This window comes from Lutra lutra, chromosome 14 (genome assembly GCF_902655055.1).
Source record: "Lutra lutra chromosome 14, mLutLut1.2, whole genome shotgun sequence".
In the NCBI taxonomy this organism is placed as follows: domain Eukaryota; kingdom Metazoa; phylum Chordata; class Mammalia; order Carnivora; family Mustelidae; genus Lutra; species Lutra lutra.
Genome location: NC_062291.1, coordinates 46655023 through 46678209, shown reverse-complemented (window position 1 = coordinate 46678209; position 23187 = coordinate 46655023). Strand labels below are relative to the sequence as shown.

Genomic DNA, 23187 nt, shown 5'->3' with positions numbered 1-23187 from the left:
GTATGTTAACTCCCCAGAACTAAAATAAAAACCTAAAATAAAAAACAGCTAGCCTCTTGCCGACAAACCGATACCAGCAGGAAGTGGGCTGCATGACTGTACAATCCCAAGAGATGTACACCTTCAATGCCAACTTTGGATTTGGCTACAGAAGGTAGTAGACAAAGAGGGGACCACCAGGGCCCAGAGGGACAGTCCTGGAGAAAGGGCTGTCATCCAAGAAATATACTCCACTCCCTGGGAATCTTCACAGTTTCTGCCTGGTAGGACTTGATGATGGTGGCCAACCAGTAGCTTCAGTGGGTTTTTGTGTTTCCTTAATCTGGACAGGGGTTCCTACTGTGTTATCCTATTCTAACTGACTGTTGTGTATGGGGTATGATGAGACAGCTTGTATGGCCACACCATAAAGAACCACATCCATCCCTGACACCGAGGAAGAGGGCATTCCAAGCTTTGAAGAACAGGGCACACAGACATTTGGTTGGCCCAAGGAATAGATTGGGATAAAGACGGCTAACCACCCCCCTAACAGTCAAAATCTCTTCATATGTTTAAAGAATCTCTGCTTTTTATCTGGGGACATGGAAATCCAGGTGGTTGTGGGGGGTGGGGGGCTATATTTCCTAGAAGCTATGTTTGGGCAAGTAAGTGACCAGTAGGACTGAAGTGGGGAGAGGTGATTCTTTAACCAGAAGTAGGGGGAGTCTTCCTCTTTTCTCTTTTCTGTTTCCACTGGCTGGGTGGTAGAAGCGGTGAAATATGTCAGGCTACACGAATGCACAATACCTGTGAATAGTGAATAAACAAGAGAAGAAGAAATCTGGGCTCAGGCTGCTTACCTGAAGACAGATGAGTGAGAAAGGAACTTCCGTCTTGCTTATGCCAACCTTATTTGAGGTTTCTCTTCCAGCAGTTCAACCCATATCCTAAAAATTACTCACCCTTTCCTTTACGCCCATGTGTTTTGGGTGTGTCTTAGAGGAGGAGCACATGCCTGGGCCCAGGCCAATCACTTGCATCACATCTCCCTGGCTCCGGAGATTGCTCAGGATAAGCATGCATCCCACTTAGAGCCAATGACATGCCATCAAGAATTTCTCTGGGAGTCCGAAGAAAGAAACTCAACTCCTGTCCCTAAGGAGATGTGCGGGCTGAAGCCACCATCTTACTCAGAGCCTGATGCTGGAGCCAGCCCAGAGGGTGACAAGGTGAAGGTGTGAAGAGAAGCAAGGTCCCAGGTACATCATCTGAGCCTTGAATGCAATTTAGGCTAAGGCTGGTCTCATTCCTTGACTTCTCAGTTACAGAAGCCAATAATTATCCTTTTTGTTTAAACTAGTTTGGGTTAAACTTCCATCCCTTGCTACCAAAGGTGGCCTCGGTGATAGTCTTCAGCCCAGACTGGGAGTATCATGGAGATGGCATGGAAGGCAGATACCTGAGTTCAGTCTTACAAGGGAAGTCAGAGACCACCTGAAGCTTGCTTGGGAAAACATGGATTTGTTATAAAGATGCATGTGTATTTGAACTAGAATTGGAAAGGTCTCAGGAACTAGCCAGACAGATCCAGCCATAGTCATTGCTGCATCACTTCCTTCCTGGAGCCTGAGAGCATCATCTCCCTCTAGAAGGTCCTCTGCTCTACACTCTGTACCAACTAGCGCCCTCTACTGATGCAGAATTTCCACTGTTTGGACACCTTGAATCACCAAGGCCCCAGCTCCTCCTGGTGGCGTCTCTCAATGCATCCTTTTTACTTCTGCTGCTAGCTGCCTAACTCCTGACATTCTTCCCAACTCCCAGTTCAAACAAAAGAAATCTGATAGACACAGGTCATCTCTAATGCCAAAGGAAAGCACAAGTCCTGGCCAGCTGATGGATTCAGCACCTAGGTCAGGAGCCCCTTCCCACGTGATGGTCACATGGTCTAAAACAAGTCCACCTGCTGGTTGGGCTGTTAGGGCTGTAGGCATGGCAGGTACCACTACTGATGTGCCTTGCATATCTATTAAAAAAATATTATATTAGGCAGTACTCTTTTGGCTTTGAGAGGCAGAGCTCAACTCAAATTGGCTAAACCACCCAAAGGACATTTCTTGGGCTCTTGTAAAATCCAAGTCCAAGGCACTCAGGTTTTGCTGGATCTAGGTGCAGGGGATGTCCTCAAAGCCTGGCACCTCTCCATCTCTTTTAGCCAGACTTCCCATACATAGTTGGCTCTCAGCAGCTCCTGGATTATATCCTCACATCTAAAAGTCCTTGGAAAAGAATTTAAAGAGTTGAAAAAAAATGCCAAGTTATTGTATTAGCTATTATTGTTGTTATCACTTCCTACAGTTCCCCCCAAATGTGAGGTTTGAGTTACAGTAAACTAATGTTAGTCACTGTGGCCTAAGAAATGTGATGCTCTGACTGACAGGTTCTGGATCGGGTGGAACTCTGGAGTTAAGAAGTTATCCCACCCTGTCACATAGTCTGAGATTAGGGGAGAACACATGGGTTTTGTTGCCAGAAGAAGCAATAGATTTTGGACAGGTAAAAACAACAGATGCCTGCTGCAATTCACACCATTGGCCACCCACCATCTGCATATATCCTTCCTTCCATAAACATACTTGTGAAAATATTCTTGTTTAAAATAATGCAGTTATACCATATACCACCAAACCCTCTCATAGCAATGGTAACAGAAGAAAATAGGGTCTAGATTCTCCGACAGTTGCTGCATCCAGCTCCAGTTCCAGAATCTCTGGGTGGTGTGTGGTCCTTTCAGAGAGCCCAGAAGGAACAGTCCTAAGTGAAGCTCTAAAAACCTAGAGAACAGGACCCAATGGTGATCTATTTCAAGTGCACCATCGAGGTTAATAAGTTCCAATAATCCAATTCATCTGGATTATTCTACTCAAGATTCAAGTTTCAGACTGAGAGCAGAAGATTAGCCTAAAATGCATGCCAAACCCACTCCTTGACCAGAGGAGAACAGGGCGGAGTGCATCTGATGGAAGAGGGAACCCGGTTTCCGTTACTGTAAGAAGGAAGCATGGGCATGGGAGTGACTTGGCAAATCCTTTCTGTATGTACTTCTGTGGCCTGACAAAGTGATAGAGACACTGCTGGTGGGTGGGTGGCCAGCTCCGCAGGCTCAGGCAGCAGCTCCAGATACGCAGCTCTCTCTAATGCCTAGGAACATGTGAGCTCCCAATTCACACCGTGAGGCCACTAACAGCTTACTCTGGGGGACGTGGGACACTGTGCTAATTCAGACCTAGGTCTTGGCTCCTCACAGGTCTGATCGTAACATTGCCTGAGGCCCAAATGGAGGGCTGCTGCTGATGGCCTACCTGTGTCAGGAGAGACTAGATTTTGCTGCAACCTCAAGCTTCGTGGAAGTATCAGTGGCTTAACTGAGTGAAGGTCTATTTCCTGCTCGTGCTTTACATTTCTCATAGATTGGCAAGAGAGCTCTGTTTATCTCAGGAACCTAGGCAACTGGAGGCTCCTCGACATGTGCTTTTGCAATCAGCACCTCGATGGAAAAGAAGGTGGAGAATTAGGCACCAACTCTTAAAGCTTCCACCAGAAAGTGATACATGTCACTTCTGTTCATATTTCATTGGCCAAAGTAAATCACACATCCATATCTAAGTCCAAGGGGAAGGGGGGCTTCATTCCACCTGCATGAAAAAAGGAAAGTCAGACACACACTGCACTAATGGGAACCACTACCCAGTTTCTCTCTCTTCTTCCTTCCTACAAGAGTCACAGTTTTGTCCAGGATGACAGTGTACCCAGCCAAATCTACCTTTCCAGACTTCCTTGTAGCTAGAGCTAGACATGTGACCCGGTTCTGACCAGTAAGATGCAGAAGGGAGCCCCTGGGAAGGAAGCTGATGTGATGCCTCGAGATGCAACAGCCATACTGTGAGCATAAGGACAGAAGCTACACGATAAGGAAGGCAAAAGAAGAGGATGAGGGAGCCTGAGATCTTGATGAAATCCCTGAGCAGCTGCCTTGTCCAGGGTTGCCAATCTGTAGGCTGCTTGTTACAAGAAAACAAAAAACCCTATCTCTTTGATTCACTGATAGTAGGACCATCTGGTATTTGCATTCTTTACTATTTACCCTCACTGTGTTTTAAGTTTCATTTGTTCACTTAAAGACTGTGTGTTCAGTCTTTAACATGCAGACAATTCATGGTGCAGTGGAAAGAACAAGGGCTTTGGATCACTCAGTGCAAGCTTCAAATCTAGGGTCAACCAATTTCCAGCTATGTGTCCTTAGGTCGATAACAAAGGACATATAATTAAGGCTCTTTGAGCCTTGGTTTCCTCATCTGTAAAACGGGAATAAAAGTCCTGTGACACAGACAGCCATTTTCCCTTATTCACCTCCCACTGTTAGAGTGAAAAGGTCAGATGCCCACTATCTTGGTCCCCCTGGAAACCAGCATGGCTGCATGTGGATCTAGCCAATGGTGTATAAGAGCCAATGTGCTAAAAGTTTCTGATGAAAGGAGAGAAGTAAGTGAGGAGCGTGTTCCCTTCCTTCTTTTCCTGCCTTTGGACTTGGTGCTAGAGGACATCAAGTGTGGTGCTATAGTAGTTAGTCCTGCAACTTTAAGGCCTGCAACTTTAAGGTCTATGTGCCTGCTAAGATGGACAGAGTAGAAAGTAACAAGAAGCCTGGGTCTTGGATGATAACCTTCAGCTGCCAAACCAAATCTGCAGCCATCTCACGACAGATTTCTTGTTAATCTCATATTTCACCAATCCTAAAACCCACATGCTTCTTGACATTTAACACTTCCAAAATCAAGTCACATCTCACAGGTGATTGGACAGTAAAGAATTGTTTTGTAGTTCGACAGCATTTTTTTTCTGATGCAAGGAAAGTGATGCAATAGTGGTACATTTTACAATCAATAGCATCTTAGAGTTACTGAAATATGAAAATAAATCTCTTTATGGTTCAAGTCACATTAAGTCAGGTTTTCTGTAAACTGTAGCCAAAAGAACTCCGAACTGGGGAAAATATCTGCCGTAGATGGTGGTTGTGAAGAATGAATGAATATGTGATATGTAAGCAAAGTACTTGAGGTAGATTTTTTTAAAGGGATGGATGGTATTTTGTCAGGGCCTCGATATCTAGTTATATAAATTATTTGTCCAACTGTAGACACACACGCAGTCCCTAAGACTGGTATATGTCTAAAAAATAAGTCCAGGGAAAACTTGAGTTACAAGTCTGGACCTCAGAGAACTCAAAACAGGTAGCAATCTTTTTTTTTTTTAAGGTTTTTATTTATTTATTTGACAAAGAGAGAGACAGCAAAAGATGGAACACAAGCAGGGGGAGTAGGAGAGGAAGAAACAGGCTTCCTGCTGAGCAGGGAGCTTGACATGGGACTCGATCCCAGGACCCTGGGATAATGACCTGAGATGAAGGCAGAAGGTTAATGACTGAGCCACCCAGGTGCCCCAACAATCTTGTATCATTTGAAACTTTTAGTTATAGATAGCAGGTACCTACTCAAAGTGGCTTAAGTATAAATGAGAATTTATTGACTCACCTCGGGGAAAAGTCCGGTGATGTTCTAGCTTCAGACATGGTCTGATTCAGCTGCCACAAGGACCCAGTGACTCTCACCCTCAGTCCCTGGGCACCCACTGTTCCAAGCAGATTCTGTTCTGTCAGGCTCTTTTCTCCTGCAAGATTCCTTGGTGAGATTCAAGGCCCTCCCAGAGGCCTGTGGCCCAGCACTGTCAGGAAAATTGGTGTTGCCTCTCATTGGCCCTGGTCCGTCCCAGTGTCTGTGCCTCCCTGAACCCATCACTGCCTCGGGAGAGAGAGCTTCGGAGGAATTAAGGCAGAGGGAAGGGTCAACCACACCTGAGTCACTGGCACTGATAAGAGGGAGAGGAGTTCTCCCAGAACACATCTGGGGCACCATGTTAGCAGAAGGACAAAGGATGCTATGGTACAACAACCCCAGATGTCTTCCCCAAGCCTTCTCCTCTCTATCCCCTAAGCCCACTACCACCATGCAGGCCTCGCACTATATCACTCCCTCCACAATGAAAGGTGGTCCAGGAAGACTAAAGTCAGCCAGTAAGGAGAAGTGACAAGGCCATCCACCCTGGGGCCACAACTCCAAGGGGTGGGGAGGGGGAGAAAGGGCATAGCCCTCTGAAGGGGAGCCCTGCTCAGCTCACCACTCTGGTCTCACTGGAGTCATCAAAAGAGTGACTGTGTTTCAGTCAACTTTCCTGCTTAGGGAACTCTATGGCAATCATCTATGAGCGTTGATATTTCCCTCCCATGTCTGCAGGTTGGTGGGAGTCAGCTGGCATAGACTGGATCTTTTGACCCCAGGCTCTCAGATAGGTTTGGGTCTGCTCCACAGACCTCTCACTGGCCTTCAGCCAGCAGCTACCTGGGCCATCCCTTTCTAACCCTGATGGCAGACACTCAAGAAAACAATTTCCGGTCTTGCATCATCTCTGCTAACATTCTATTGGCCCAAACAAGTCACATGGCCAAGCTCCATGTCGAGTGGGGAAGTATGCTTCTGCACCACATTGCAAGGATGGGGAAGTATGACGTCAGTACCAGGAAAAGAGGACCTGGGACCGACCGTGTAATCCCCGTGGCAGGGAACTGAAGGGCGGCCTTCCCACAGGCTCAGCACTCGTAACTGATTTGTCAGAGTGAAAGCTCACCTTTAAACCCTGAGCTGAACAATTTTGGCCTTGTCCATGATTACATGATCTGTCTGGGGGAAAGGAGGAGGAGGATGTGAGAGAGCCCTGAACTCCCGATGGCGCTCACACCTAGATTGGAGTCACAGCTGACAGAGATCCTCCCTCCTCTGTCCACTGCCCTCAACGGTCGGGATCCCATGCTGACAGGGCCCAGCCCGGGAATCATCGTCTCTGCAGCTTGAATTACAGTTAAGTCTTCCGGTCTCCCGCAGCTCAGGTGGGCCTCGGGCAATGCCCTCTCTCTGACAGAGTGACGCTGTCAGTGTCTTCTCTCCTCCCACACCTTGCCGACACGGACTGCTGAGGTCAGAGGACAAGGACAGAGGAAGAGAAGGCAGTATGGAAAGTTCTTTCTCGATGGTCCCATAAGATGGCTTTATGCTCACTGGATCTGGAAGAAATTTAATGCTGTCATGGGCGCTTTCAAAAGTCTCTTGCAGACCCTCTCTTTCCACTGCCACTCCCTACACTGCCATCTCCACACCCAGGTCCAGAGCTGTAGTTCCCTGACCCCAGCCAATGAATCAGACGCCACTGGCTTCCTCCTCGGCCCCTATAAAGTCCACCTCCTCCTTCCTTCTGCTGCACTTCCATTGGTTCTGGGCAGGTCTTGGGTCAGGGTCAGAGATAATGGCACAGTGGCTCTTTTGATCATGTGGTCCCCTTCGATTCCTCCCATCCTGACAAGCCCCTGGGAGCGGGCTGGTGTCAACTGCCCATCCAGTCAGGTCCACACTCTCACCAAAAGTGGCTCACCTGATCAACAAGCCTTTGACACCGCCCCATTAGAGGGAATGCAGCCACTTCCCAATACAGCAGCAGCATGCCTGTCCCTCAGCCCCCGCCACCTCAACCCAAGAACCACAACCAGCTGTGTGCACCAGCCTCCAGTCAGGCTCTTTTCACGAGATTTGCTGGTAAGATTCAAAGGCCCTCAGGAAGAGCCTCTGGCCTGGCACTGTCAGGAAAATTGGCGTTGCCTCTCATTGGCCCTGGTCAGTCCCTGTGTCTGTGTCTCCCTGAACCCATCACAGGCACAGGGGGGAGCTTCGGAGGAATTCCAAACTCCCAAACTCCAGAGGACACAAATCAGGCTCTCAGAGAGGTCCTGTTCAGGCTCATGGTCTCTGGGCTTGAGGGAGGTATGACTATTCCCTCTGTCCCCCATGGTAGGGGGTCCCCACTCAGCTCCAACCTTTGCCAAAGTCCTCTCTGTCCTCCACTCGCTCAGCTTTGTCTTTCCCCCAACGGGCTAGCTGTGAGGCTGGTTTGCGGCCACCTTTGACAATCTGTATCTCTGCCTGTCACCTCTCTTTGGAGCTGGATGGCTAACTTCTTAGTGTCTCTGTCAAAACATTGATGTAACACCTTGATACGTTAAAACAACATTTTATTTTAAAAAAGTATTTCCCAGCAGCCCCCTGAAAGATGTCCTCACGTGTCTTACCAGCTAGAGCCCTGCCACATGGCCACCAGCAGCTGCCAAGAAGGCTAGTCAAGTCAGAATCTAGCAGAGGGGGCTGAGAGCACCATGCGTGGCCCAGACAGCTCAGACGCATCCCTGCCCCAGCACGGCTGCTCCCACAAGTCTGGGTTCTGCTGTTAGCAACAAAGCTGGAGAGGTCGCGGGTGAGCACAGGGTGCTGAGGAATAAATTGGCTGCTGACGGCCACAATAGCCTTGACTGATAAAAGACCCGCCCCTGAGTGGCTAGTCATCCTTGGGATAGCTGCAGGGCCAGAGATGACAATTCAGAAATGACCAGCTTTGCCTCCATCCCTGACTTCTGCACTGTGTGAGGGGTCGGTCAGGTGACCCGGAGCTAGAAAAACTGATGTCAAGACCAGCCAGTCACCTCCTAGCTCGGTAGCCTCCGGCGACTCCTCACGTCCGTCCGTGTCCCTCACTTTCCACCTAAGTGAGATGGGAAGGAGCTTCACAGTGCTTGCCCGCCCATCCAGTGCCTGCCTCAGCTAACAATTAATTAAGACTCTTCATTGCAAGTGACAGAAATTACCTCATACTGACTTAAGAAAAAAAAATTATTTAATTTATTGAACCGTCTGGGGAGAGATGACTCCCGGCACAGCAGGGCCAGGGGTCAGAGAGTATCCTGAGGCTCTGTGCTCCTGTGCCGGCTTTGTCTCACATACCCAGCTCCACACGAGTGCTCCCACCCACCCCAGATGTAGCTCCTTCTGCTTCCTCCGAGCCTGAGAAAAAAGGAGTGTCTGCAAAAATGGATTCCATAAAAATTCCAGGGCTGAAACCATTGCTTTGTCCAGGGAACGAAGCACACAGCGGGATGGTCTTCCATCAGCTTCCATGAGGGCAAGGAGGGGAGAGAGCAGTTCCGGAGAAACAAAAGGTAGGCTGTTGTTGCCAGCAGAGAGAAAGGCTGCCAAGCAAGGGCGGGAAGAAGGACGAGCCAGGCAGGGCAGCAGAGAAAACTCCTGTGAGGCAGGCATGAGCTGTGGGCTCTGGGCTCCATCCTGGGACGCTGAGTGTTTGTCTGCAGGAACTATTTGGAGCCAGGATGGTGGAGTGGAGGACAAGCAGGGAGCTTCTGGCCAAATAAGGAAAGGTACTTTCTCCAAGCTCCTCAAAAGTAGGAAAGTAAGGCCAATGTAACAGAACCAGAGAAAAGACAGGTTCCTTCCCCATCTCACAGAGAGGGACCTGGGCTGACCAGGGTGGAGTTTACATAACTGTGAGCAACACGGTCTTCCATGGGGTTCTTGACATGGCCTTTATCCTGCTCTAGTCTCTCTGTTCCTAGGTGACGAGAGATGACACTTCCTCAGATGGGCTGATTCTTAAGGTTAATTGAAAGTGGCCTTTCTCATGAATCACCCATTGCACTGAATTATTAATCACCTGCAGGCATTTGCAGGCCTTTAAAACACTTGGACTTCCTGCAGCCCTTCTCAGGAATGCTTTTGCCAGTTGAAATATGACTTCCTTTTGGCCACAGAGAAGAGAAACCCTGTCTGCTGCTCTTTCCAGTGTTCCCAGCTCCCAAAGACCCGGAGAGGAACAAGATCTGAAAACAGGAAGCTGGGCCAGGGCTGCAGCTCGACCTGGAAGCTGCTGTCATGTGAACAGGCTCCAGCTCAGCCGGGCTCGGAGCCCCTGCGAGGCCATGGACAGAGGGAGTCCGGGGCTGGGTCTAGCTCCCCCACGTAACTGGGTGGTCCATGGAACTTCTTTGATTTGGTTTCCTCATGAGAAGGAGCAGACCCAACTCTGCAGGGCTGACACAAGGTAGGGTTCAACAGGTCATGCACACTGAACCAGCATCATGGTGCCCAAAACATAAGGAGGAACAAGAAAGGTGAACTCACACCCCCCAACACCTGCTTTCATCTTCCAGTGGAGCAAAAAAGACTGAAAATTCAGGGGGCTGGCTGCATGGGTAAGGTGCTCGCAGGCTGAGCTAGCAAGACCCTGCAGCCAGGCTCCAGGGCAAGGTCAAGAGCTCCTGGCGGGCCCCAGAGTGTGGGCCTGGGATGTGTGTGATGTACGGACAACACTGGCAGAAGCCAGGGGGCAGCTCATCCTCAGGGTGCAAGCCTTTCTTCCACCATTCAGCACAGCCTCAGCCCCGGAGGCTGATGTTGGGATGCTGAGTTGAGAAAGACATGGCTCCCTGCCTTCATGAAGTCCTGGTCTGCTAGGGACAGTCAGGTGGGGTGATGGTCACAGGCACTGAGTGCTGCAGACGGATGGAGGTGGGGGAGCATCTGGGTGGCTGAGAATGGGGAGGAGATCCTAGAAGACATAGTGGAGGAGGGGGTATAGGGTTGAATCATATTCAGACAGGAATTGGATGCTGTGCTCCAGGTTGATTATGGCAGAGACCCGGCAGGAGTGTTTGGTGGTGATGGAGTTGGACAGAGGAGGAAGAGCTGGCAGAAGCAGGCCATGCTTGGATGTGGATGGTGAGAAAAGGAGACCAGGAAACCGGTCTTGGAGGCCTTGGAAGGCAGAGCATGGGGCTGGGGGAGGATGGGCAGCTCTGGACCTAACACCTCCAGACTGGCCACAAAGCATTCCCTCTTCCAGAAGCACCCACTCATGCAGCTTGGGGCCAGTCATGGAGATGGCTCCAACTATGTCCACGTCCTAATGCTTGGGACCTGGGAATGGGTTACCTGACATGGCAAAGGGGACCTTGCAGAAGTGATTAAAGTAAAGATCTTGAAATGGGACAATTACCCTGGATTTTCTGAGCAGGCCCCACCTAATCACCTTATAAGAGGGAGGCAGATCTACTTAGATGTGACAATGACAAGGATTGGGATGCCTGGGTGGCTCAGTCAGTTGGGCGTCCAGCTCTTGATTTCAGCTTAGGTCATGATCTCAGAGTTGTGAGACTGAGCCCTGCATCAGGCTCTGTGCTCAGCAGGGAGTCTGCTTAAGATTCTTTCTCTCCCTCTGCCCCTCCCCGTGCTCATGTTCGCGCGCTCTCTCTCTCAAAATAAATAATAAAAAATAACAAATATGATAAAGATTCAGAGAGATTAGAAAATGCTGCTACCCTTTAAAGACAAAGAAGGGGCCACTTACAAGCAGCTTCTAGAAGCCAGGAAAAGATGGGAAATGGATTTTCTCCCCAGCCTCCAGAACGAAGGCAGCCCTGCAGACCTCTTTCAGTCCTCTGACTTCAGGCTGCAAGACACTACATTGTTTTTAACTAACAGAAAACTGACATGCAACTAGACCCGAGGAGAAAGATGAGGAGGCTTTGAGGGGGACCCAGACCCCACTTCCTGAGATGTCATCAGCATCACCAGCTGGACAGAAGCAAAGGTCAGAGCCCCAGGTTCTCCAGACACCAACATGATTTGCAGGAGGGGAAAGGTGGGGAAAGGAAATGCCCTGCCTCCACCAGGCTCCTAGCAGTCTTCGGGGGGTGGAGAGCAGAGAGAGGCCCTACTGGGTAGAGATGCAAGAACCCCCTTCTCACCTGACCACGGGAAGAAAGTAACCGCCCCACCTCCCACCCCTGGGAAAGGAGGGGGACCCAAGTTCACCACCCATCGTGCCTCAAATCAACCAGAGCTGGGGGCAGGACAGCCTGGAGGACCCCCCCCCCAACCCCGTCTAGTTTACTCAGCCTCCTCCCTACCGTGTGATAGGCACAGGTGCCAGGCAGGAGCGGGGCCCAGACTCGCTCTTTGGACATGACCTTCAAGGCTGTACTACAAGACTGACCCTCCCTCCCCACACACATACATTTCTTTTGGTTGCCAACTACAGATGCCACCTCGAGGTTTCAGATGCTCCCCCCACCACCCCCGTACCCCACCCGCCTCTCTGCGCCCCAGAGCGCTCCGCAGGGATGGCTGCGCGTGGCCCAAGAAGGTGCGTGTGGATGGGGCGCAAGACGGGTGGGAGCGGGCAGGGGAACTACAGGGCCTTTCCTCCAGCTTCCCGGGAAGGCTGCGTTCAGTAGTCTCGACTGCACTGCCCCTGCGCTCTGATAATAATCACTACAATAATAAGGGTTTCAGGTGTCGAGGGAATCCAGCTGACTCCACCCTGAGCCACATAATCACCACAGTAGTGGGTGGCAGGCTCTGTGCACCCCCAACCCCACACGCTCAGGCTAAGTCGCCATTCTAAGCCGTATCCATTACATACTTCCATCCAGAGAGAGTACTATTGCTAACCCAACTGAGGACAGAGAGCCCAGGGTGCTGAAGGAAATTGTCCCAAGTGGCACAGCTGGTGGGTGGGGAGCGGAGTCAGAACCCAGAGTCGTTGTAGGAGGGCCTGCTGCAGAACCAAGGCTCTCCAAAGCCTCGTTATTTTGGGTGCTGCGACGGTGGACGAGTGAACTTCAGGGCCGCACCGGGAGCCACGGGGACCGGGAGCGGAGAGTCCGCCCTGGGAGCTGGGCAGGCCCCAGGAACGCGGATAGGCGCCGGGCCGGAGCGGGGGTGTGGGGGTACACAGCCTCACGCTGCGGGGGACCGCGGAAGGTGGAGGCGCACTCCTAGACCTTCAAGTGGCTTGCCCAGGCAGCCAGGCGTGAAGGTTCGGGTGCTGAGCCCTCCATCAGACGCCGCGGCCAAGGCCTTAGCCGGGGGCCCTCGCACCCCACCCCACCCGAGCTGCGGGGAGCCCCGGGCGCCCCGTGCCGCCCAGCCCGGAGCCCTGCAGTTTCCCGGCACGCACCAGGGGCTCCCCTCTGGGGTGGCGAGCGGGGCCTGGCCGGGGAGGAGCTGCGGCGTCCGGGGGCGGGCTCCCAGACCCGCGGTCTGTAGCCAGGGCCGGGCGAGACCAGGGACCGCCCCCGCGCCCTCCCGACGGCCCCCGCCGGGCCTTAAAAGCCTGCCCCGCGGCGGCTGGAGGCGCGGAGATACGTGCGCCCCAGCCCCGACAGCCGGCCCGAGCAGTCCCATGGCGGGTAAGTGCCCCTCGCCGCACCCTCGCGCCCAGCGCGGCGTCCGGGGCCCCCGCCCAACCCCCGCCGTGGCCGCACTTTGCCTCTCCCCGCCTGCCCCGCCGCCGGGGCTCAGCCCGCACCCTGCCCGTGGCTCCTAGCGCGGGGTGAGGGTGAAGTGGAGAGGGAGACTCTCCTCCCAGACAGTTGCGGGACAGAAAGTGAGGGGATCTCGCCTTCTCACCAGTCCCCTCGCTCCAGACCCTAGAGCCCGCCAGAAGCCCCTTGTCCGCACGTGACCCGAAGCAGGCACCTTCTTTGCTCTTTGAGGGCAGCCAGCGCCTGGGAACGAGCGTCCTGGTGCTCTCAGCCTGTGCTGAACGCGAGTGGATCCGGCCAGGCCCCCTCAAATGATGGGGTTCAGGCAGTCAACTGTCCTTGTGTCTCTGTTTCTCGCACCTACTGCGCCTTTCCTCATCGACACTCCTTTCCGTTGTCTTCAACTGATTCCCCTAAGTGGCTTCATCTTGATAGAGGGTTGAGGAAGGGATTGGGTTTTAGAGAAAGTTACAGAATTCAAACAGGAGCCCAGTCTCTCAGCAGGCTCCAGGACCAAAAAGGATAGGGATGCAAACCAGGACATCATCCCTTCCTGGGCTTCCCTTAAGTACAGAATGGCCACACTCGGGCTTACCCTCAAGCCTGAACAGGAACCCTGGAAAGATAAAGGTTCTGGTGAAAGCAGATGGAATGTCTCGTCAGGAGCATGAGAAAATGGTTCATTTCAGCCAGAATCTCAAGCCGAAGGCCTGCTGCTTTCCAAAGGAACAGGAAGCCTGCTTCTGTGTCAGTCCTGGGGTCCAACCCAGGGGGTGGGGTTGCTGCCCACGTTCTGCCCCCCTGCAGGCCAGCGGTGGGAGGGGGAGTGCCTTTCCCCTGGCATCACAATCCGGGTGGTCTCTACCCCCAGAGCAGGTGGCCCTGGTAATTGGGGGCCTCACTGGGGGGCTGCTGCTGCTACTGTTGCTGATCTGGGTGAGCTGCTGTCTCTGGAAGAAGCTTCGGGCCCTGTCCACCTATGAGGAGCTGCCCGGGAGCACCGCTGCCTCCAGCATACAGGGGGGCAAGCTCTACCCCCCATCTGCCAGGACGCAGACAAGCAGGTGAGGCAGGATGTGGAGTTTCCCTTGGTGGGGGGTAGGGAAGAAAGTCTATTTTGTGGGGCTCCTCCTCTATGCTGTTACCATGCTACAAAGCAACCCCAGAATCATCACTACAAGCTCTGGGACAGGCATTGTGAGGCTCATTTTCCAGATAAGACAACAGACCCAGAGGACATAAAGCAGGCCTAGTAAGTGCCAGAACAGGCATTCGAGTCCGGGCAGAATCACTCCGGAAGCAGTGTTCCTTCAGCAAGTCTCCACTGGCTGCAGATGGGCAGAGCTGTTAGCTTTGGTGGCGGGATGGTGGGGGGATGTGGACCCAGAAAATGGTGTTCTTGCCTCCTCCTGGCTCCTGCTGTCTTTTCTTCCCCCAGCCTCCAGCTCTCAACCCCTATGGGCTGAGCTCAAGGAGGCCACAACATTCACTTGCCACCAATACGTATGTCATCTCCCCACCTCGGGACAGGCCTCTAGGTGTGCCGTTCGTGGTGCCTCCTTCCCTTCAAGACCGAGAATGGGTACCCCTACACCGTGGAGAGTGGGCCCAGGCCCCACAGGACCCCTGCCTCTCCCCAGAGCTCCTGCCCCGCCCCTCCAGTGGCAGCTTTGGTGAGTGCTGGGGTCAGGGTCTGTTCAGGCCAGGGTGGGCCCATTTGCTTTCATGGGCCTGGTTCTGGAAAACCGCCTGGACCAGCAGCCCTCCGGTAGTGCCCTCAGTGACCAGGTCCACTTATTCTGGGGGCAGAGACCACCAGGACTGTGATGCATGGGGAAAGCCCACACCACTGGCCTCCTGGAGGCAGAATTTAGGCAGCAAGCCCACCCCCCCAGGCTGGACCACAGGAGTGAAGCAGAAGCAAGGTGGCTGCTGGCTGGGCTCTGCTGGGTCTCAGCAGTAATGCCATCTCCCTTGCAATCCTAGTGCTCTGGGCAGAGTTTTCTGGTTTCCCTTGAAAAGAGTTGCCCAGTGACTGCTCTTTCCAGGTACTTGGGTTTACCAAACGCCTGCCGCACCCCCAGCTTGTGCCAGATCTGGCCTCAGGTGCCGTTGTGGCCTTAGACCTCATCCCATGCCTCTGTGGGGGTAGACATCCTCGCCCCGTCTTACACATTCATAAACAGAGGCTCAGAAGGTTAAGAGTGCCCTGCTCAAGGTCACAGAGGCAGTAAGCAACAGGTCTGGGATTAGAACCCAGAGCGCTCAATGAGTTCTGTTCTAGGCTAATAGGTTGGATGATCCAGAGGGCAGAGTGGTAGGAGCCGGGCACACAGCTTTCTGCTTACCCCTTTGCTCTGAAGACCTTCCAAGATACCTTCCCAGGAACCAGAAGGGATCAGCTAGACCCCTCTAATTTGAAGACGAAGAAAAGAGGCAAAACTGCATCACTGAGACATCCTGTGGACCCCATGGACAGGAGCCAGGCCAAGAGCTGGGCACTGGGTCCCCCCCACCAAGCAGGCCCTGACCTAGGGGCTGGGGTTAAATGGGGTTAAATGGGCACTCTTCTGGGGGCCTCAGAGGGGAGCAGGCCTGGATATGCCATGCCTTAGTGCTGGCAGGCTTCCTGGAGGAGTAGTCCTGGAGAGAGCGTCTGTGTTCAGTCTAGAGAAGGGTGTGGGGCGGATGTGGTAAAGAGAGGCCAGTGAACTGTCTCCTGGAGGCTCAGGCAAGAAGAGATGGGCTGGGGCAGGAGTGATGAAGCCCAGAGCTTGCTATCCGCTCCCTACCCCTGTCTCTGCCTTCCTCGGGCCTGGCAGACCACCCCGCCCCTGTGTTATAGGAAATACAGGCACGGTGGGGACCATCAACCCAGATCTATATAAGTTCCTGGAGGACAAGAGTGAGACCGACTTCCCTGAGGGCTGCCTGGGACGGCTGTGGTTCTCCGTGGAATATCAGCAGGACGCCGAGCGGCTGCTGGTGGGCTTGATCAAGGCGCGGAGGCTGCAAGCCCCCTCGGAGAGCTGCAACCCCCTCGTGAAGCTGCACCTGCTGCCTGACGAGCGGCGCTTCCTCCAGTCCAAGACCAAACGCAAGACCTCCAGCCCGCAGTTTGATGAGCACTTCATCTTCCAGGTACGACCCCTGCAGCATACAGGGACTGGCCTCCGGGGAGGGAGCAGACAGGGTCCAGGTGACCCCAGCCTCCTGTGACAGCCAGGGCCCTGAAGGCCTCCCAGGCCCCTGCTGCCACCAGGTCTACTTTACCTGCCAGTAAAGGTCAGGGCCTGCAAGAGCCCAGAGCCCTATTTGGGGGGAGGGGGTGGAGGGCAAGCGAGGGAGGTGAGGGGTAGAGGGCTGGGCTCCCTGTGTCTGGGGTGCCTGGAGGAGAGAAAGAGAAAACACATCCTCGGAGCACCTACTGGATGCCAGGCTCCTGCCCACAAGGCTCTGGAGAAGCAGTCCAAAGCCCTGGAGCCTTAGGGGGTTTCTGGCAAGGTTATCCAAGAAAGGCAGAGGGTGAGACCCCCACGCCCCTTAGAGCGGGGGCAGGAACTCGCCTAGTGTGTCGGAGGCCAGCGCAGGGCCCAAGAGCCATCGTGCAGCCCGTGCCGCCTTGGCTGCCCTGAGGACAGGCCGGCTCAGGGTCTGCAGGGGCAGAGGCTGTCGGGGCACTGAGCCAAGCCCACAGGGGCCTGGGAGTCTGAGCAGGTGACTCGGGGCCCTGATGGGAAACCAGGCATGAAGAGCTGCCTTGAGGCCTTGGACAAACATTTTCAAGAGCCAGGCAGTAGGCTGGCGGGCAAGGTGAGGAGAGGCCGTTCAGCATCCGGGAAGAGGGTGATTGCTGAGGTCAGAGCCTGAATTCTTGCCTTCTTCTGGGCCTGAGAGCTGGAGCTGTACGGAGAGCTGGCATGGGGCCCGGATCCCACCTGTTTTGCTGGGGGTCAAGGCTGCGGGTGTTCACTGGTGACCTTGTTCTCCTCAGAACGTAAAAAGCCAAGACATGGAGCTGTGCTGCCCAGCGTGGCCACACGGCGTGTTCACAAACTTATTTCTGTTTGCTCATCGCTTCCCTGCCCGGTCCCCACCCCAACTTGATCCTGGCCTCTCTGTTCTTTGAGGGGGAAGGGGAAGGAGATGAGGAAGAGAAGAAAATCTGTATTAACTGAGCATCTGCCACAGGGCTGACACTGTGATTGGGGTTTTACAACTCAGAGAGTAGGAACTGTTACAGGTGAGGAGACTGAGTCTCGGAGAGAGGTCTGGGGTGCCCAACTCAGATGGCAGAGATGGGCAGGTTCCCTGGGCTCCGGTGGAGGACTTCTCACATTTTTATGTGCAGGCAGATCACTTGGAGGTCCTGTTAAACGGTGGATTTCCTTCATGGGCCTGAGATGGGGCCCCATGTCCTGTATTTCTAATAAGGTCCAGGGGAGGGCTAGACACTGCTGATCTTTGAACTCACTCTGCAGGGAAAGGCTCTGGCACACGTTCCCACTGCCACTGGCCCCCAGGGGACGGGTCCCCACTACTGGAATGGTACCTTGACGATGTCTGGGATTCGGGGGTGCAGGTCCCTGGCTGAACCACCTCTCACCAAAATCTTCTGTCGAGAACAGTGTACCACACCCTCCCATCCTCTGTTTCCACGCCTGACCCCAGCCCAGACCCTCATCTCTCCCAGGTGTCCAGCAAGAACATCACTCAAAGGGTACTCAGGTTCTCCGTGTACCACGTGGACAGGCAGAGGAAGCACCAGCTCCTGGGCCAGGTGTTCTTCCCCCTGAGAAATGAGCCCCTGGCTGGTGACTGCCCGCACGTCATCTGGAGAGACCTGGAGGCTGAGAGTGGAGAGGTAAAGGTCAAGGTCACCAAGCATGTACATTTGTGTGTCAGACTCCCAGGGGCAGCCAGCAGTGTGGCCCAGCCCCTACTGGCCAGCATCAGCCCAAGCAAGTGTGACTTGGGGTCATGAGCCTGGGCTGGAGCGGCCCGGGACCAGGGGGCAGGGCGGAGCTGCTCCTGGGCAAGGAAAGGTGGCCTGAGGTTCTTTTGCCCTGGAGACCAGATTACCTGGATCAACTTGATTCCCTTCCAGATCAGACACCTGTGAAAGGTGATACCCCAAAAGGACCAGGCTTGCCCTCTCTTCTCCTGACCCCTGAGAAGACCCAGGCAGCTTGAAAAAGGCTTTGGAATCCCCTAGACCTGGGTTTGAACCCTCAGCTCTGACACTCACTACTGTGTGACCTTCAGCAAGCCCTTTCCATTGTCCAGACCTCAGTTTCCCCATCCATTAAATGCTGGTGGGCTGAGTGGAGACACCATGGGTGATAACCCAGGAGCAGAGCCTGACTGCTGGGAGGAGGCCAGATACCACGGCCTCTCCAGCACCTGCTGAGTGACAGGAATGCTTTCCTCCGGGTCTCTCCAGCCTCCCTCCGAGTTTGGAGACCTGCAGTTCTGTCTCAGCTACAATGACTGCCTGTGTCGCCTGACTGTGGTCGTGCTGCGAGCCAAGGGCCTCCAGCTCCAGGAGGAGACGAGTTTCGTCAGTAAGTTTTCCTTTGCAGGGCAGGCCCTGTCCAGTGAGCCTGTGGCCTGGGCTGGAGTCTGACTCCTTCCTCTGGCCCTTCAGTTTCTGCCTGCCTGTGGCCCACCACGGAGTGCTCACTACCCTCTGTGGACGGCTATGATGTGGGAAGCCACTTCCTTCTATTGAACCCAAGACTGTATCCCCTTGGCCTCCACCAAGACCCCTAACACCCCCCAAGACCAAGTCCTCCCCTCCCCTTTCCCAAGGCAGCATCTTGGCTCCGTAAAGGTTCTGTCCCTCCTCCTCCACCTCTGCCCTTCTGTGAAGGATTCCAGTTTCTCCGGGGCCAGACCCCTTGCCCCACTGCCCCCGGGTGGGCTCCCTGTACACCAGGCAGGACACTGGGCAGAAAGGAGATGCTTCCCAGGCTGACAGGGAGTGCAGTGCTCTGCTTCCTCTGGCCGCCCAGAACCCAGCAGCTGGAGGAGTGGAGTCCCTGCTCTGGCTCACCGAAATGTCCTGCCCTTATGCGCCCCCAACACCCGGCCCCCGGCCCCGCAAGCAGAGTGGTAGCTGTCCGACCCCTGTGTGTCTCCACATCTGGGTCACCATAAGCAAGTTGTCATTCAACCTTCCACCGTGGATCCAAAATTCATCTGAGCCCCACCCCCAAAACCTTGACCCTCTGAAGAAGAAGGTGCTTGAGGAGCTCCAGGGAGCCTGAGCACTCAGCAGGCTGGGCCCCCTCTCCACCAACAGGAGAGATGGGCGTATGGTGTCAGGCTCTGGGAAGCAAGGGCCAGCGGAGCCATGATGCACTCGGGAGGCACAGAGGAAGGAAATGGAAGGGAACCAAGCGTTTCCTCGGGTGTAAGCCCATACACTAATCGTCCCTGTTTCCTCTTGTAATTGATGCCCTCTGGCTGCAGCAGAAGGGGCTTGGTGCCCAAGGTGGGCGTGTGGCCTCCCAGCCAGACCTCCCACAGGCCAGAGGCTGGACCCTGCCCTCCCCCTCCCAGCCCAGCCCACCATCTGCACTGCCCCTTAGGTGTGTTTGTCAAAGTGTCTCTGATGAACCACAACAAGTTTGTCAAGTGCAAGAAGACTTCGGCAGTGCTGGGCTCAGCCAACCCCGTGTACAGCGAGACTTTCAGCTTCAAGGCCAACCCTGTGGAGCTGGACACTGCCAGCCTCAGCCTGACCGTGCTGCAGAGCACCAGAGGGGAGAGTAAGGCTGCTCCCCCACCCTCCCCAGGCTCTTTGGGACATGGGCACAGGAGGAGCGTTCAGGCAGTAGGACCCGCAGAGAGAGGTTTCTGTTCTCTGCCTAGGGCAACTAGAACTCAAGAGAGGCTAAGATACATGCCCAAGGACACAAAGCTTGCGAGCAGGAGAGCCGGGATTCACGCCCAGCTTTGCTCAGTTTGACTCTCCGTGGCAACGTGGCAACGTACGGAGAGGTCAAAGGGCAGCCTCTGCTGGCTCTCCACTTGGGCTCCCTTCTCTCCCATCTTCAGTTCCAGAGCAAAGCCAGGACCCTTTGGGGGCTGCCTGCTCCTGCTTCGAGAGGGAGGGGCTAGCTCCATCCTCTGAAAGGAGGAGTGATACAGGGAAAGAGAAGGCACTGGGGGTATTGCCCAAGTGGGGCAGCTTCTGTGCTCTGGAGAATGATGGTGTTTTTCCCTCCCCTACAGACAGCCACCAGCTGGGCCGGGTGGTGGTGGGCCCCTACATGTACGCCCGAGGCAGACAGCTGGAGCACTGGAACGCGATGCTCAGCAAGCCCAAGGAGCTGGTGAAGCGCTGGCACGCGCTCTGTCCCACCCCTGAGCCCTGACTCGGCTCAGGACCTCCGCTCTGCCTCCGGAGCCTGCCCTCCCCCGTGGCAGCCACGGGCCTGGACGGTCGGGCCAGCATCTCCTTGGGCTGCCTGAGCGAGGGCAGCGTGCGTGCTGAGAGGCAGGAGAGAAGAGGGACCAGAGAGTTCCGGCCAGGTCAGCGGCATGGCTGGCCGCCACCTGCCAGCCTCAGAGATCCTCCCATCTCCCTCTATCCTCCTCTCCCCGTGCTGCTGCCTGGGCTGCAAGTCCCAAGCTGTGGTCAGCACAGTCCCCATCTGGACTGGGATCTCAGGCCTTCAGAAGAACTGTTCTATTCAGTGATAGCAGAGCTGTGTGTGCTGAGCGGAGACCCGGGCTCCACCATTCTGGAAAGCTGATGGTAGGTCAGTGCTGGACGGACACAGCGTCTCAGCTGTGGTTTTCCTGCCTCCCGCCAAGCAGAGAAAACAAACTGCTCTAGGGGAGTCGTGGGGGGTGGGGGTGCCCAAAGCGCTGATTCCAGCTGGCCCACAATAAAGAGCCCCGTCTGAAAGTTGGGGTGGGCGTCGGGCACATTGGAATGAAACAGCCTCCAGATGCCTGCACAGCACGGCATGCCTGCAGCTCGGGAGAGAAAGCTCTCAGGGATCAAGACTCGCTGGCTTCAGGCCTGGGGAAGAACACTGTCCACCAAGTGGACATAAGCTCCCTGTGCCAGGAGGAGGCCCTCACCTGTGTTGGGTCCCTCCCAGGACCATGTCACATCCTGCCCATGGCCCGTCCTCCCCAGAACCCAAGCCTCACGCCCCTGGTCTTCCAACTGGCTGTCCTACGGGTTTCTGTGGTCTCCCTGGTTGACAGCGTTCAGCTCGCACAACTCACTTTGGGCAAGAAATGGTGAAAGCACGCAGCCAAAGCGCAGCCCCCAGGGCCGAGAGCTTTCCCTGTAAACCCAGCAATTTCGTTAGGATGACTGTGTTGTGACAGGTGCCCATGTGAGGCTCATGGAGTTGAGAGTCCCCACAAATCCCGGTCATCACCTCCCTGTGACACTGTCCTCAGGGTAATGAGCCGTTACTGTGTTTATCACTGTTACTGAACGGGTAGCTTGTATTTTCCCCCACATGCTTTTGAACTTGCGGGGTCAATGCACTGTGACCGTATACCTGGAACAAACTTCAAACCCTTCTCTTTTCTTACGCAGTGAACACCTTCAGCAAAAGAAAGTAGTGAGCATTATACTCAGTCTGTGCCTCTTCGATCTCTGCCTCTTCGATATCACTCCCGATCTCTGTCCATGCACAAAGACAAGCTTTACCTGGCACTGGTCCGTACAGACAGAATATCTTGTGTTTGCTTTTTCTCACTTATTTCATACATACATTCCAACAAAGCCCACACTCCAGTTACTGCTAATAGCGTCAGAGCACACACATTCTCTCTGTGTGTCTAGCAGGCTGCTAACCTAGAATGGTTTCCATCTCACCCGGGGTCCCGAGACAAGAGGTGCCAGCCACCCCCACATTTCAAGGTGACATTCATGCCTACTAGGTGGCCTTTCCAGGGCCACTTGGAATAGTTGGTAAGTATCCCTTGGCAGGACAGAGTGGACTGGTGTGTCTGACTCACAGCTGAAAAATCTCAATGGCAAGAGACTGACAGTTCTCTGCTCCAGCAGAGAGGAGGAAGGGGTTGCTGTGTGGGGCTGAAATGTCTACAGACGTGGTAAGAGCAAAAAATACACAAGTGCTTCCAATGGACCAGAGGGAACTGGCCTGGGTTGTCTCAGTCCTCTTCTACCAGGTGATCCCTGCATTTCTACTTTATAAGTTCTCTGTCTTTCCACTTTGCAAGTCCTTTGAATTTCCACAAAGCATTTAAGGATCAGCTTGTCAATTGCCACACCAAAAAAGTGTTTGAGTTTGACTGGATTTTGATGGAGTGCATAGACCAGTTTGGGAACCATTTTCTATCCCTATAATATTGAAACTTCCATCCATTAACATGGTATGTCCCTCTGTTTCCTTTGGCCGATCTCTCTTTACCTCCAGTTTTTAATGGTATTGACATCATTCATTTCAATCCCACATATATCTTACACCTAGCAAGACATTGCTATTATTATTATGTTCAGTCAATTCCCACTTATATTCAGTTACAGAGTTGTTCTTTCTTTTGCTTTCCTTCTTTCCTGCGTTTCTGGGATTCTGAGATCGTGTTCCTCCTACTTGAAGAACTCTTTTTAGTATTTCTTTTAGTGTACAACTGTTCACAGCAAATTTTCTTAGTTTTTGAATAGAAATGTCTATTTCAAATTCATTTTTAAAGGATTTTGCGGGGGGGAATAGAATTCTAGGCTGACATTTTCTGTCAAGAGTTTTAAAATGGCGTTCATTGTCTTCTTACTTCCATAATTGCTGTTGACAAGTGAGTTATCATCTTTTGTTTCTCCTTGGAAAGTAATGCATCTCCCTCTCCTTCCCACCCTTTGCTGCTTTTAATATTTTCTCTTTATCTTTGGTTATCAAGAATTTGAGTATGGTATACCTCCAGGCAATTTTCCTTTT

The 23187-nt window shown here is 53.6% G+C and overlaps 1 protein-coding gene across 3 annotated transcripts; it reads left to right on the top strand.

Moving 5' to 3' along the window:
* The first annotated feature begins 13083 nt into the window (after nucleotides 1-13083).
* Nucleotides 13084-21857, top strand: LOC125085142 (synaptotagmin-15-like). Of its 3 annotated transcripts, XM_047703364.1 has the most exons (8): nucleotides 13084-13180; nucleotides 14127-14319; nucleotides 14786-14928; nucleotides 16101-16396; nucleotides 17949-18119; nucleotides 18699-18819; nucleotides 19849-20028; nucleotides 20495-21857. In XM_047703364.1, the coding sequence occupies exons 1-8, from the start codon at nucleotides 13174-13176 to the stop codon at nucleotides 20635-20637; spliced, it is 1254 nt and encodes a 417-aa protein (XP_047559320.1). In that variant the 5' UTR covers nucleotides 13084-13173; the 3' UTR covers nucleotides 20638-21857. The 3 variants fall into 3 exon arrangements, with proteins under 3 accessions (XP_047559320.1, XP_047559322.1, XP_047559323.1); XM_047703366.1 differs by lacking the exons at nucleotides 19849-20028; nucleotides 20495-21857 and adding an exon at nucleotides 18903-19837; XM_047703367.1 differs by lacking the exons at nucleotides 14127-14319; nucleotides 14786-14928 and having other exon boundaries at nucleotides 13154-13180.
* Nucleotides 21858-23187: the final 1330 nt, after the last annotated feature.

Excerpts from the sequence above, each read along its gene's own strand:
- LOC125085142 (XM_047703364.1), top strand. Across the intron at positions 14,929-16,100 it reads CCCCTCCAGTGGCAGCTTTG|GAAATACAGGCACGGTGGGG; the intron begins GTGAGTGCTGGG and ends CCTGTGTTATAG. Across the intron at positions 18,820-19,848 it reads GGAGGAGACGAGTTTCGTCA|GTGTGTTTGTCAAAGTGTCT; the intron begins GTAAGTTTTCCT and ends ACTGCCCCTTAG.